General features: G+C 37.1%; 1 protein-coding gene across 4 annotated transcripts in view; it reads right to left on the bottom strand.

Annotated features, from left to right (window-relative positions):
* Positions 1 to 16,728, bottom strand: part of LAMA2 (laminin subunit alpha 2) — a 599,838-nt gene that overhangs the window by 346,797 nt on the left and 236,313 nt on the right. For all 4 annotated transcript variants that reach the window (XM_087865477.1, XM_087865478.1, XM_045805578.2 and 1 more), the window contains exons 5-8: positions 13,288 to 13,467; positions 10,127 to 10,216; positions 8,628 to 8,745; positions 2,918 to 3,096 (exon numbers count right to left, since the gene is read on the bottom strand). In XM_087865477.1, coding sequence (XP_087721603.1) covers positions 2,918 to 3,096; positions 8,628 to 8,745; positions 10,127 to 10,216; positions 13,288 to 13,467 — 567 coding nt within the window. The remainder of the gene's footprint in view (positions 1 to 2,917; positions 3,097 to 8,627; positions 8,746 to 10,126; positions 10,217 to 13,287; positions 13,468 to 16,728) is intronic.

Here is a 16,728-nt window from a genome sequence, read left to right as displayed (position 1 = left end):
CCTATAAATATATCAACTTTGCATATGATTTTTAATTTTATCAAAATAATTCAGATTACTAATTAGTTCTCAAACATTCCATTATATATATTAAATATGAAATATATGGATTTACTATATAAATCTTAAATCAGATTTTAGGACAATGAATTTTAAAATATTGTAGAGATGTTATTTAGCTTAAAACTGCAATGCAAAAAAATTTTTCCTTTTATATCTTTAAAAAAATGAAATGGATTTTTGGGGCCCTTGGGTGGCTCAGTCAGTTGAGCGTCCAACTCTTGATTTCGGCTCAGGTCATGCTCTCAGGGTCCTGTGTTGACTCCATGCTCCGTGGAGAGTCTGCTTCTCTGCTTCTCCCTCTCTCCCTCCCTCTGCTCAAGTGCTCCGTCTCTCTCTCAAATAAATAAATAAATCTTTAAAAAAAATGAAATGGACTTCTACCCAAACATTAGGCACTTGAGAGATTTGAATTTTTAACATATAGTGTAGCATAAATATTCTTATAAGTATTAAGACACCATATTCTAGGCTCTGATTCACTTAACTGATTTGTAATAAAAACATGAAGCTTCCAGGCTCAGTAATGGCGGTGTCTCATATGGTCCAATCTACTCTCAGATAACAATTATTAATTCTGGACAAAATATGAAAGTAAAACATTTAAGGTCCTGGGAAATTAATCAAAAGCAGGCAGAACTTGGAAGAATTTGAGGTTTGAAAGAAAAAAAAATACTAGCTGAGATCTATGTTCAGAGATGGGGAGCACCAAAATCTGCATATCAACACCCTTCAAAGGCTTAACTGATCCCTTAATAGTACACCCATTCAGGAGACTCCAAGGAACCCAGTGGAAAGTAACAGCTGGAAAGCTCAATGATGTGCGTAGAGTTTTCAGGTCTGAATACCATAAAGTAAGCAGAGATTGGAATTCTCAACCAAGTTAGCAAGATTAGACAACCACCTTGAGCTTTCTGTTAATGTTCCCTAACACAGTGTAAAGCAAGCGTCTAAATAATCTAGTTTAAAACTACTAGAACTAATAGAGGAATTTAGGTTAGGATATAACATCAATATTCGGAAATCCTGATGATAATAACATTAAACAATTTTAAAATTATGTTTTACAATAATACATAAATACGCTGAGAATTAACAAAAGACATGGAACATCTCTGTACTGAAAACACTGTTGTGAGTATTTAAAGGAGATACAAATAATTGGAGAGACCTGCTCTATTCACGGATTACAAGATTCAATATTAGCGTTAGTTCTCTCCATATTTGTATTTAGATTCTATACAACAATCTCAACTGTCCTTGACAAGTTCATTCTAAAATTTATATAGAAATATAAATAAATTATTATGTCCAAAACAATCTTCAAAAGGAAGAATAAAGTTAGTGCACTTATGTTTCTGAATTCTAGGCTTATTAAAGCTGAAGTAATCAAGATAGCGTGCTATTAATGCAAGGATGGACAAATAAATCCATGGGACAGAACTAGGGCTCCAGAAATTGACCTGCAGAAATTGACCTACACAATCAAACCACATCAATTGCAAAAATACCTCAAAGCAGTTTATTTATTTTTAAAGATTTTATTTATTTATTTCAGAGAGAGAGCGAGCGCACAAGCAAGGGGGAGTGACAGCAGAGGAAGAGGGAGAACCAGGCTCCGGGCTCCTGGGACCCAGGGAGCCAGATGCAGGGCTCCATCCCAGGACCCCTGAGATCATGGCCTCAACCGAAGGCAGACACTTAACTGACTGAGCCACTCAGGCATCCCGCCTCAAAGCAATTGAAAGGAGGAAAAGAAGTACTTAAAAGAAAAAAAAATGGTCCTGGAACAACAGGTTAACCATGTAGATCTCAATCATTATTTCATACCACACACAAAGATTTGCTGAGATGGGTCATAGATCTAAAAACTAAAAATGTTTCCGGAATAAAAAAAAAATACCTTGGCTTGAAGGGAAACTTTACAAGACAAGATATAGGAACAGACAATAAGCCCTTAATATGAAAATTAAATCCAAAATGGGGTCAGCTGTAAATTTATAATAGAAGATCTGCGATAGCACCAAGCATTGATGGGAATGACTTAGTGATTGCCAAATACCCACTCGCCACACCTGCGGCACCCACACTAGAACAGTTAATTCAAAAAGACAGTCAATACCAAATATTAGAAATGATATGGAAGAACTGGAACTCACACATTTTTGTGAACATGTAAAATATTGTTACTAATTTGGCAAAACGTTGGCAGTTTCTTTTAAAGTCAGACATATAAATATCCTATAAAACAAGTATTCTATCCCTAGATACTTATGCAAGCAATGTAAATAAAACTTGACCACAGAAAATACATAAAATATAAGTCTTCCTGTGGTCATGTTTTATTTAATATAAGCGGTGTTTTGTAGGAGCTCATCAAAAACTGAAAATGACATAAATATCTACCAACAGAATGGATTAAAAATTGCAGTACGCTCATGCAAAGGAATAATACTCGGTAATCTTTTTTAAAAAAAGAACTGCGATGAACACACCATCGATAACTCTTTAAATGTTATATCGAGTGAAAGAAGGAAAACAAAATTGTATTCATGTGATGATTTCATTTTTATGAAATTCACTAAGAGGCAGAACTAATTTACGTTCTAAAAACCAGTTTGCCAAGGGGTAAGGATTAACAGGAATGGGGCACAATGGAATTTTCTGGAGAGATGGAAATGTTTTATACCACATCCTCAAAGATTTATCCAGTTTCCATTTTGAAACACGTCCAGTCACCTCCTAGAATTTGCAATCAAACTGTTCAGAGAAGCTTTCAAAACTATTTTTCCGTATAATACATCTCTGTATGAAAACGCCAAAAATAACACTTCGTAAAAGTAAAAGCATACTTTACCCCTTTGGGTCTGAAGAAACCATCAATGCATGTCTCACAGTTTATACCAGCAGTGTTCTGGGTGCAGTTAATGCACACACCCCCTCCAATGTATTTTCCATGTATATTTAAACTCAGATTTCTTCTGGCAACATTTTCATCATAGTAGCATTCTTCAGCTTTCCCATGACAATTGCATGCTGCATTAGGGAAAAATAAATTCATTAACATTAATTTCAGGTTTCAGATATATTTAAAAATCATCTTCTGTTATATAATAGATTTTTGTACTCTGTGAGAAATCATATTGCATTAGCATACATATGTAATCAGTACAAAACAATCTAGAAAGTATTTGAATTTATTGAATATACTAATAAATTCATACTTTTTAATGGAACTTGAGATAATTAAAACCTATAAATTAAGCTGAATCATATGAAATTGCCAATAGTTGATTGATTTTATCTTACAAAACGGAAATTTCTCATGGTTCAACCCATAATCTCCTATTATGACAAACAATAAATTATTGAACTATGGCATTGGATGATTACTATCCAGGTAATCTGCAGTGGATAATTATTATATGTGAATCTCAGTGTTCGATCCTATGGGTAAAAATGGACACTTAGGGCATAGTTCCTTTTTCGTGCTTCTGATAACTAAAACTTGGGGTTTTTTATATGCTATGTTCGGTTGTAAGTGTTTTATATTTATTGCCACTGATTTTAATTCTCAAAGTACCTTTATGAGTTAGGGACTCATATTAACCTCTTTTCATCTATCAGGGACTGAGACAAAGAGAAGTGAAGAAATTATAGAAGGTAACCAAATCAGTCTTACCAACCTCACTCAGGAGTCAGGCTCCTGAGTCTACAGGGCTAACCCCTGGCAAATCCCTTCAAGTTCTATCTGATAAGAGAGATGAACTGTAAGATAAGTGCCAAGGAATCAGGGCAAAATGAGAGCTGGTTTGCTTCGTGGCTGAGATCACACTGTTTTGCACCAGTCTTATCTATCTAGTACTTAGTAGTCATGTGATGTAGGGACCTTCTTAATTTCACTAAGGCTCAGTTTCCGTAAACATGGAAAGGTCAATAGTAATTACCAGATAGGAATATTTAAAAGTGTTAGTGAGAAAATGCCTGTAGAATCATTAGCATAATGCCTTGTAAATAAGTTCTTGATTTTTCCTACCCCCTTCCCCCTTGATCCTCCTCGTCTTCCTATTCGCTTCCCTTCTTCCTCCTCCTTTTCTGTTTCATGTCGTATTACAGGAGTTCAGAGATGTGAAAAAATTATTCCCCCAGAAAGAACTGAGAAAGGCTTTAAGAAAATGGGTAAAATTTATTTTAGGATGGGAACTAGGGAAAAAGATATATTATGCAGAATCTCCTTCCACAGATGCTGAGTTTCTTAGATGTTCTTACATGGATTTCCACATATATGTGTTGGGGGTTGTACGTGTGTGTATATGGGCTCATGTGTGGGGCACACAGCTTAGTCTTTTTCCCCCCACAAAGGGAAACATTTATAAACTGTTCTGAACTATTTTCAAAATTTACTAATAGTAAATAGCATAGCTCTTTCTCTATTAGCATATGTTTCCCCAAAGGCCACACAGGGTATTTCTTGAATGGGGTGTTTAACAGATCCCTATTAATGCATAATTATATTGTTTCCAGATTTCTCTTTTATAAGTAACGTTGAGTACATCCTAGAAGAACAAGGAGGTAGGGGAGGATTGGGGGTTCTAATGTCATACTGCTTCCCATTTGCCAGATGAGTGACTCTGAGAAGAAAATTTAAATCTTGGTGTCATTTTTTTAAAAGATTGATTGATTGATTGATTTGACAGAATGAAAGAGAGAGAGAGACAAAGCACACAAGCAGGGGGAGCAGCAGGCAAAAGGAGAGGGAGAAGGAGGCTTCCTGCTGAGCAGAGAGCTTGACATGGGGGTCGATCCCAGGACCCTAGGACCATGACCCCGAGCTAAAGGCAGACGCTTCACTGACTGAGCCACCAGGCATCAGTGTCTTGGTGTCATTTTTGTGCTTCCCTCTTTCGGATGTTGTGAGAATGCAAAACACCCAGTGGCATGGCTGGGACGTGGGGAAACGCTCAGCTGCATAAATGTTGGAAGCAGTGGTAGTAGCCATTGTGTTCTCATGAGGGTCATGATGAGCTCTGTACAGCTATACAAAGACGTCTATAGGCTAAAATCCTACAAGTATAATTTCTAGTCAAATCTTAACTTCAACGAACCTGAAAAATTTCCCTCCAAAAATGCTATGTCAGAAAACTCTCCCTCCAATAGAAACGATAAAACTTTAACAATAGCCTCGCCAACACTGTGTATTATCAACCCTCTTATTTAATTCTGGACATAGTAAGCATTCAGGTATTTGTTGGGTGAATGAACGATAAGCTTTGATAAGTTGAAAAGAGTATTTTCATTGTTTTAATTGGTACTTCTTTAATTATGAATAAGTGTGATAACCTCTTTAGATGGTTTTAAGTCTCTTCTTTTTCTGAGAAATGCCTGTTTTAATCTTTGCTCATTTTTAACTGGTTTATTGAATTTTTTCTTATTGCTATAGAAGACGTCTTAATATAGTAAGAATGTTATCTCCTTGTGTTTGTAGCAAATACCTTCCCTGGTCTGTTGACTTTGGTTTAGAATACAGGATTCTTGCTATACTGATGGAAAGTTTTCAAACTGTATTCTAGGGAACCTGTAGTCATAAATCACTAGGCATTATAAGCAGTTTTATATCTTCAGGACAATACACAAGAATTCTTAAAAATCCTGTTGTAAAAATATATTGCAAGAAACAGGCAAGATTTCTGCTCCCAGTGTAAGTAGAGGGGAAATATAGAGGAATGCAAATTGATTCTCATTATTTAGATTTAGTATTTATAACCATGAGCTAATGTAGGTAAAACACTGATGCTTGGGAAGCCCTGATTTTCACACACCATGCATGCAGTAAGGGCCCCTGCCTCCAGCTCCCAAGGCTGTTTAAAGGCCCCGCACCAACACAACTACCCATTTATAGCCTCAGAGAACACGGATGGTACCCACTCACAAAGAGCAATTTTTCGCTCTGCCATCAGCAGTTCGCTATTTCACAGAATGTCCAAGATGCATGATAGAAACGGTCTTTAGTACGGGCTTTGCAAGGCAAGAAATATTCTTTGCGTTTTAGAGATGTATCCTGCCTTAAGTAAGCCAGATTGATGAAAATCCAAATTAAACTCAAATGAATTAGCAGGCAATTATTCATTTTATAGAAGGATTTGTCATGATACAGAAGGGTTTTTCCTAATGCGAAGGTGATTGGAACACAATTCAACTTGGAAAAGGAAATTTTCATGTAAGCTTTTAGGAATGCATACATTGCCAAAAGCATGATATTTATGCAAGGTTTTATGGTTTGGATTCCTATCTTTAATTTGTGGGTAAAAAAGAAGAACAGTTTTTTTTCCATTTGGAAATATAGCCTCCCATCTGTCCCATGAGAAATGATAATTGTTCCAGAATTCCACTATTTAAAAAAATGTATATAGTAACAAGTGGCAATCTGCTTTCGTGCTGTTTTGCCCATCCCTGTTGCTCACAGATTTGAGCTATACTTTTTGTTTCCTTGTGTAAACATATATACACAAGTGGAGACTGGTGAAGGATTTCGCAAATCTACTTTACAAAATTATAACTGTGTGACAGTGTTAGGGGCAACGGGAGAATTCCTGCCCTCAAATGCTACTCCCACTTGTTGATGGCTGATATTCTACCAGGGGAAGAGACATATCATTAAATTTAAAGAAGTTTGAGAACATGAGTGCCATTTCACTTAAATGCGCTCTTAGGAACAAATGTCTGCTCTCACTGGGAGAAGCTGTGGAGAACCTGAGGGATGGTCAGGAACGGGGTAGGGGAGACAGGAAGAAAACAAAGCTGGCCTCCGGTTGCCCCTTTTACCACAGTGGGTGTTGGTGGCCCATTTCTGCAGATACAACTCAGTAACAATGGGTGATTTCTAACAAAGCATCTTCACAACCAGGCAGACACAAATCTAAAGGCAAAAAAAAAGGGGGGAGGGCGCCTGGGTAGCTCAGTCGATAAGTACCAACTCTTGGTTTGGGCTCAGGTCATGATCTCAGGGTCGTGAGATCAAGCCCTGCATCAGGCTCAGTGCTCAACATGGAGTCGGCTTGGGAATCTCTCTTTCTCCCTCTGCCCCTCCCACCTCTCTACAATAAATAAGTAAATCTTTTCTAAAAAAAGGTGAGTGTAGAAAACGGAGGGACTCAAGACACTGATAGCATATGCAGAATCTTAATCTCGAAAGAAAATATTTCATGGTTGGGGGATTTTATGATTAACGTTTGCTAGGATTCAAGTTTTAAGAACCTACCATGTCTGACAAACGATACATGATAAAAAATTTTTAAATAAATATACAAAGTTGGTATTAGCTTAAAATGTCTACCACACCTGTTTTGGGGGCCATATATACCCATGGAACTGAAAAAATGTAGCTAGGACTCACTAAAATATTAATATTGGAATTCAATTGAATTGGGCTTCGTGGCTAGTTTGGATTTATAGCTCAGCACAAGTCTTTGTTTTAGGTTTCGTCTTGGCCTGAGCAGATCTCCAGAACACAGGTTTCTCTAGTATCCCTGTCACCATGTTGGGCCAGTTGACAATATTAGGCTACAAAGTCATCTGCTACACTTCTTGAGTATTTCCCTTCTGAAAAAACTGGCCATATGGTTGTCTTCAAAAATGATAACATTCAAGTATTAATTACTGTCTGTTGTCACGTATTTGCACAGCCAATTGTTCTATTATTTTTTATTACTAGCTTTTCTTCTTGGTTGCCACAGCCTAGTTTATGCTAATGATTATCACTGCTGCCATTTCTAAAATAGTATCTTCTACTGTTATTAATGAGAAACCATACATTTAAAATATTTATTACTATTAAAATAAATATTCTTTATCTACAAATTTGATTTTTTTGCCTTCTCTGTTACCTTTTGCTCTCATATTCTTCCCAGTTACTGTGCCCAAACCCACCACCCTTTAATAAGTATAACTAATGTATCAGAGTGTTTTTCCTTCATTTTTTAGGTAATGATATAGTGCTAATTGGAAAGGTATAAACTCTCCCCTCTGTTTTTTTCCTCCACTTATTAGATGATTGATATACAAAAGCTGTTTACTAGGGAAGGAGCTACAAAGGGAGCAGGCAGAAGAATCTGGAGCCATACTAGTTTCAGAACCATTTTACAAACATATCAACATATTAAATATTAGTCTCTATATAGTGTAGGTTTTGCTGAGTGTTTATGTGCATTTCTAGTAGAAAGAGAGAGTGTGTGTGTGTGTGTGTGTGTGTGTTTATATAATGCCATAAGCTTGAGATTTACTCTGATGACAGTAAGTGTATTTTTGTAAAAAGTATGCTTTCACTATGCTTTTATCTATCTCTCGTAAGGCCCACACAGTGGTAAAGTCTAGGTGTTTAGTAATATTTGTCAAATTAAAAAACAAAACAAAACTGAGTAAAACAGCAGGGTAAAAGAGCCTACCAGCTATTGCCTTGGATAAAATGTAGAAACTGGAAACATGCACTTACCTAAAATCACCACATGCTGACAGTACCTGAGTCCCCACAAAGGGAGACCCACATATGTTGTTGATTCCAAGGAACATACCTTCACATTCTGTTTTAGTCAGAAACGTCCCAGCTCGCCAAGGTTTCTGATGGAATCCCGGACAGCACTGATCACAGCTGTCACCACACGTATTATGCTCACACTCACAGCGGGATTTCTAGTCAAAAATTGGGGGGAGGAAACATAATTTTAGTATTTTTGGAATCTTGGAGGAAGGGCCTTCCCCAGGAGGTAGAAGGAAGAGAAGAGAGAACTTTGAGAGGGTGTGCCAAAACGTGCAACTCCTGTCAGTCTGGACAGGACGAAGGACCAGCCTTGCGAGTGATATATTTGATCAACACCAGCCTAAGGAGGTCCAGACTATTCTGGAATCACTAGACTCAGGTCTGGAAGAGGGTCTAGGCCCAACTGAGAATGATCTTGAAGACCGAACTCCTTTCTCTGATTCCTGAGATCTATAGGTTTTCTGGTTTGGATGCGTCCACTTTGAGGCAAAGTACTGTTAACATTCAGGGGTGTGGGAAGAGGAGAATAGATCCCTAGGCACCGAAGGCCGTGGTATAATAGAAATCTAATGTCCCAGGACTGAATCTCCTGTCTGTGTGTGCTCCGAGTACAGCCCAATTCATCGCGTGGAACTGGGCCTGCAAGGCTGCCTTGTGGGCTCTCACAGCTTGGGGAACACAGGAGAGATAGCACTCACACCCTGTGGAGAGATGCACCACAACCTTGCCCATTCGAATATGCCAGGGCATTTGAACCTGCCTTAGGTAGTAATATTATGATGCATTAGTCAGAAAACCAGCTTTGAGAGAAATACCATTTGTATTACAGTTTTAGAGGAAAAACAAACTGTACATAAGTAACTATGGTCACTGATCTTACTACTCACTACCTTTCTTCCCCATAATATACAATAGATGATTTTGTATTTCACCTGTTTATGACTGAGATAAATAGATGTTCATTCACCATCTTTTAGGTGATGCTTATTTAATACATTGGCATTAATGAAAAATTCAAGCCAAAGGCACTCTAGCATTTTCTGACCTGGCAGTTTCATCACTCTCTTGAATACACTCTTTAATCCGGCTCCGTATCGCCCCGGCCCTACCTCGGCCTCCTGTTCCACGGCCATTCCTATTTACTTCATGTGCAGTTTTCATTTGTTTGCATTAATTTTTTTGATGAAAACTTTTAAAAGAAATGGTCAGGTTGATTGATGGCAGGGCGTCTCTAAAGCTAAATCATACAGCAGGCTGTCGTCGCTAGAGAGGTTTCAAAATAGATAGACCAGTTTGGGAGCCTTTTTGGGGAAAAAAAAAAAAAAACAAAACTAATCTGTTTTCTGATACTGTGGTGGCTGACTTCAAAGTCTATCATCCTGCCAGCTCCATTTCACCCTGGCATGGCTCTCTGTTACACCGTCTAAGTGGGGACCTGACACCCATTCACAGCATCCCTGTCGGCAAAGCGGCTCATGAAGCATTTGACAGTTCAGAGTTTCATTTTGCTAAGCACCCTATAAATATACATACATTTGTCACCAGATCAAGTGGACAAGCCCTGGCATGACCATAACAGATGCACATCCCTCCGACCGAAATATCCTTGACTGAGTAGTAGTACTGCAAAAAGCAAGCCAGACAGAAATCCTGTTAAGATGACTGCAAGGTGTAAGCAACAAAAGGAACATTCGCTGAAAAACGTTACTTTCTGCTTTCATCTTCAGCTTGAGGCATGACGGAACAACTGAGCAAGTTAACTCCTTGCTCTGTGATCAGAGCCCGAGAAAGAATGCCTCTGATTTACATTTGGTGGGTATTTGAGAAATTTCCTTCCCCCAGACACACAAAGTGTATGCTAGCCTATTTATTATTGAAAGCAAGTTGTTACTGTGGGTAGGGGCTGGTAAGGGCAATAACTCTTCATAAAAGTTGTGTTATGTAGTTTTGTGAAAGAAAACTTCCTTTATTGCCATTATAGGAAGCTCAGTGTTCATTAATCATATGCGGACGTCTTCCTTGATGGATTTGACGAAACTCCACATCTTTAGAGGAAATTGTGCTCATAACAGAATGTGTCTTAACCATGTTAAGAGGAAATAAAAAGTAATGAACTGCAGGACTGATTTAACATAATGTAAGGAGTAAACTACATAGCTGGAACGCTTGCTGTTTTTTTCATTTTTATGTTAAAATGCCCATGTGATTACTTTCCTATTTGAAATTAATATAGGGCTATGTTTTTAATTATTTTAAGCTACCCACCTATGTTTAAAGATAATTTACAATTATAGTACTGGACTATTTAAATTTTTAAATTAATATGCATATAACATTTTATAACTAAGAGAGTACATTATCTTATAAAAGCCAAATAACCACCTCTGTGGTAGACAGTTCTATTATTCCAACTATTCACATTAAAAAACCCAGCAAGAACAAGTAGGTGAAAACAAATCTGAGTTCCCTAGCTACAAATTCCCTTTTTCCATTTATTTTTTTCCGTTTATTTTGTTGTTTACATAGAGTATCTTTTATAATATTTTTTGTTACTGTTCTTACTTGACATACCTAGACCTGGAACTTGAGATGAAACTTGCTAGAAGTTTAGGTAATATAAAAGTCTGCTTTTCACTAACTTAATCACTTAATAATATAGATATGAATAGGGATATTTGCTCAGAAAGCTGATACAGTACTTTTGTAGATGCTTTTAAAACTGGGAAATTTGTTTTAAATATAAATGCGTAATGTTTCGCTTTTGAGTCATGAAGAGCTGAAATTCAATATCCTATTTTTACATATTTAAATTTATATGTAGTGTTTACTGAACGAGCACTTTCAAAAAGCTTATTTCTATGTTGCATTTTACTGCACTATTTTAAATGCTCACGTACAATGAAGTTATAAATAATAGATGTGCATCCCAACCCCCACTCTGCCTTCTGCAAAAGATGATAAAAGGAACATATTTATTTACATTGATTTATTTTCCTCCGTTAGATATACTGTCAGAAAAGATTAAATTTCACTTCAAAATTACTCAATCTTCCTCGGTGTATATTTTTAAATCATGCCAAAATTATAATTAAAAGTGATTTTTTACACAAGTAAAGAATTTAAACACTGCAGTAAAATAATGATTACTTCTGGATAAGATAATTTACAATATGCTGAAATGTAACTCAAGATAAAGTTATTTCAGGTTTGGAAAATGCAGGGCACTAAAACACCCAACGTGCGTTGTATGGGGATAACCAAACTTTAAAAGTTATTTTTGGGAGGATGGAGTGGTGAGGTGCGGGTAAGTTAAGTAATAAGAAGAAAATATACGTAAGGGGTATTCATGAACTGTGAAAAGTGCTGACCTTCCATATTCAGTGTGCGGCTTCAGCCATTTGTAACTGGAGGCAGTAGTCAGACCTTTCAGAACTAAGTGCATCATTCTAGAATTAAGTGCTGTGTCTCACATCTCCGTTTCTCTCTACAATCCCATTTCCACCTTCACCTCTAGTCATAGAGCAGATATTCTGTTAAGCATGGATTTGTTTTATGGATGTGTAGCTGAATTGATAACAATGTCTTGGTTCTATAGCAGCCTCTAAGGAGTGGGATATAAACTAGTGACTGTGGTGAAGAATAGGTGGGAAGAAAGGCAGTTATTACTTTAGTAACCTGGACTGATCCCCTATGTCATAATCCATAAATTCTAGTTTAACATTGGAAAACAGCACTTCTGTTAGCTCTTTTCAAAAATCTATTAAAAGGGATGCCACCACCTTTTTCCCCCAATAGTCTATTTATAAAAGACAATAAAACAGTGTACACAATCCATTCCCCCACCCCAGTAGCGCTTTTTAAAACTATGCCTTCTGATTCATTAATGAAACATAAAGTTAAATTATTTGATTGGGCAAAATGGTCCACAGAACAACGACACTTACATCATCTAAAAATGTGCTAGAATTATTTTTCAACTCTGCCCTAGACCTCCTGAGTCAGAATCTACATTTCCACAACATCACCAGCTAATTCTATTCACATTAAAGTGTAAGCTATATTGAGGTGTGTATGTGTGTGTGTGTGTGTATACTGAGTTATGGTAGAAAATATATTTCTTAGTGTGGATTGTGGCCAAAAATGTCTCAAAGCTACAGCACTTCCTGTAGCTACCGCCCCAGAGCCAATTACGGTAATAGTACAGATCACTGACAGTGACAAAAACAAATTCTGTCGTCAAAAGTAAGATTCTGAGGGGCGCCTGGGTGGCGCAGCGGTTAAGCGTCTGCTTCGGCTCAGGGCGTGATCCCGGCATTGTGGGATCGAGCCCCACATCAGGCTCCTCTGCTGGGAGCCTACTTCTTCCTCTCCCACTCCCCCTGCTTGTGTTCCCTCTCTCGCTGGCTGTCTCTGTCAAATTAATAAATAAAATCCTAAAAAATTAATAAGATTATGAACTAGGCACTGTAATCTTCCCTTTACAAATGAGGAAATTCAAGTTTAGAACTGTTATAAAGTTTGATAAATGTTACATATCTAAGAAGTGGCCGAGCTTGGCTTTGGACAAAGGAGGGTTATATTTAATTGTAGTCTGATAACAAACACTCCTACAAATCACTGAAAGAGATCTTTTAAAATTATTTAACAATTACCAATATCATTTACAGGCCATGATAGGATTCGTCATAACTTACTCTTCGGGTGACAATCGGGTCAATTTCTCTTGGGTCTTTGTGAGCAAACATCATCAAATCAGCATTCAAGGTACGGATCCGCTGAAATCTCAGGCGAATATAGCGAGCGGAGGTAAATTCTAGCAGTTCAGGAGAAGGGTCATCGGCACTTGGTCTCCCATTGATCAAAGAGATGTGAATCTACACATTGTGGGAAATAATTTAACAATTAAGGTTACCAAAAATAAAATACCTGGCTTTTTCTGATTTTTCTTGGGAAAATAAAGTCAAGGCTTACATTTCCCAATTAGGCAGATGTGGGTTGGTATTTACTCACTGGAATACAGTGAAGTAATTGAACAAGTTTATGGAGCTTCTAATATATGTATAAGCAATTCATTTGTTTATATTTTAGGCATTCTCTATATACTGCAATTCCCCATATTTTTTTTGTTCTAAGGCAATGCATCTATTTGATTTTGCTAGGATTTCCATAAAACCTTAAATCAGTCATTCTTTTTCTGAAAATTGTTATGCCCTAAAATTATTTAAGAATCTGGTATATAGTGGGAAACCAGAAAACTTGATTTTAAAAAAAGGTACAAAATTTCAGATAATACAGGAACTTAAAGTACTTCTAAGATTGAAAGTATCTAATTATACAGCCTTAAATATATACAGCAAAATTGACACATTAGAAGAAAACTAGACAATCTACAATCACAGTGAGAGATTTCAAAAGGTTTTTTTTGTTGTTGTTATTTGGGTTTTAGAAATTGATAAAGAAGACAAAAAATTACAAGGATTTAGCATATTCTATGAAAAATACACTCTATGAAAATACATTGAAACCTGGATGGAATGGTAAATTTTTTAGGAGAATAATTTAGCACGATTAACACTAGAAGAAATAAAATCTAATCATGTAAAAAAAGGAGAAATTAGCAAAGAACTACCCTCTAGAGGTGCACGAAGCCCACATTCTCTTGCAGGCATCTCATGAGAGCAGAGAATTTTGATGAGGGAAAACCGATAAAACCAAAGTATTCCTATTACAGATAAAGAAATTGTTTCCCTAATACCTGAAGAGCTCCTATAATTCAACAACAAAAAAAGACCAACAACTAAGACAAAAACACAAAAAAATATAAAGGGACTATTCAAAGAAAAATAAATATTAATGGCCATTAAGCTTTCAATAAGACAGTGAACCTCACTCATAATAACAGGACTGCTCATTTAAGTTTTTTTAAAGATTTTATTTATTTGAGAGAGAGAGAGAGCATGAGTTGGGGGCAGAGAAAGAGGGAGAAACAGACCTCCCACTGAGCAGGGAGCCCGATGCGGGGCTCGATCCCAGGACACTGAGATCATGACTAGCGCTGAAGGCAGATGTTTAGCTGACTGAGCCACCCAGGTGCCCCACGACTCCTGATTTAAAATACTGTAATAAACTTTTTCCCATTTTTTCATGTTGTCAAAACTCCGAAATAATTATCATACTCCCTGATGGCAAGACTAAGGAGATACAGGCATTCTCAGACACTTACAGGTGTGAGCGGCACAAATCACTATGGAGGTGAATTTAGCAATAACTATCAACATTACAAATGCCTAAAATTTGACCCAGAAATTCTACTTATGGGAACTATCCTACATATATCATATATATTTTTTTTTCTATGGCATATTTTGGTAATAGCAAAAGACTAGAAACAATCTACTATCCATCAATAATGTATGGCTGGCTAAATGTTATACATCTATACAATGAATTGTGTGCATGATAAAAAGAATGAGGAAACTCTCGATACACGCAAAGGAAGAAGTACACTACTTCGACTTTTTCTGTCCTTGGTAAATGCAATATTGCCTATATGATAAATTAAATCAAAATTGTTCAAAAAACTTGAAACTGGTAGGTTTTAGATGGAAAACGTACACATGGAGACAGATACACAACACACACACACACACACACACACACACACACAGTCAGACACACACACTTACAGGAGCCTAAAGAGACAGGAATACAAGAAGAGAAGAATGTGTGCTGGGCTGAGGGCTGTCCCAGAACACGACAGTCCGTACGTACACTGAGAAACTATGACTTGAGGTCACCCACTGGAATTTTCATCCACTTTTGCAAGATGACAAATCATGTGTGTTAATTATGTTTTCTGACAGGAAAGGCAATGATATGTGTTTCCATTCCTAACATCCTGCATTTAGATAATCCCTGAGAGATTTTACAAACTGACTGCCAATAAACTACTGAATCACTAGAAAAATAAATATAGCAAACTCTGAGATGAGAAACTAATTCTGATGCCACAAAGAATAAACTCAAAATGGTTCAGGATAAAAATATGAAATGTCCCAGCTAATTGAGTCTACCTTGGATATTTAGTAGAGAATAAATTCACTTCACACATTTGAGGATGATAGAATGCAAAATCTTCTAAAACAGTGAATCTCAATATACTGAATACCCTCCTCTAATGTAGGAAATTCTAGAAGCTCTAAGTAGGTCTTGCATCTTCCACAGTTCTGGTATCTAGCAGGTGAGCCAGAAATATGTTTAAAATTAAGTTGTCTCTATGACATAAGAATGTATCGATTAAACGTAAAGATAGAGCAAAGAGAGGCATGAAGCCATTAAAATTAGTTCCCCTTAGAGATTTTGGCATCCAAGAAATCACCAGTGCCCTTGAATTCATGCTTAAGTTTGTATCTTATCAAGCTCTCCCTTTATTGCTTCCAGAAGTGCTATTTGAAAGAAAAGAAGACATCACCACATGTCCAGGACTAATGTTCCTGAAAATTGTTAAGGTTTATTTGGTGTAAATGCTGTGGGATCCATATCTGTACTGTGCACGGAATCAGTATGTTCCTCATTTAAACATACAGGAACTTAAAAAAAAATGGTACACATGTTCTCATTTAGGTGAATAAACCATATGATGGCGACATAAAGGAATCGGCAAAAGAACGCTTCTCCTCACAGCTTTGGTATTTTCATCAAGCTACTCTGCCAAGAGATCTTGTGAGGATAGTTAGTCCCAAGCTGTTTCTGGGCTACAAAACCAGCCAGCTGTTTGGCCATGTTGTGTCAGCTTCCTTCCATCATTTTCCCTACTCCCCTTCAAAATAAATCCTAATATTAGATAGGGTATGTCCACTGGCACTTTGCTGTGTAATTCCAAGTCCACTGGACGGCTTAGCATACTTCCTGATCTCCTGGGGGGAGTCACAACTGGAAGGTGTCTATCTTCAAAAAGATGAAAAGTGTCAGTCCTTAAGACCACTGCAGCCTTGCTGTGAGGCCGTGGGAAGTCTGTGGCGGTCTGGGGTCTTCTGAAATGATTTCCATTACAGACGTGTTGGAGAGTGTATGTTCATGCTGTCAAAGGAATTCATTCCAACTGAAAATATCAGCTTGATTAACAGCTGGCTTTT

This window comes from Ursus americanus, chromosome 11, assembly GCF_024610735.1.
Source record: "Ursus americanus isolate L20-20 chromosome 11, mUrsAme1.1.p, whole genome shotgun sequence".
Classification (NCBI taxonomy): domain Eukaryota; kingdom Metazoa; phylum Chordata; class Mammalia; order Carnivora; family Ursidae; genus Ursus; species Ursus americanus.
Note: the sequence above shows the minus strand (reverse complement) of the source record. Positions and strands in the feature narration are given on the sequence as shown.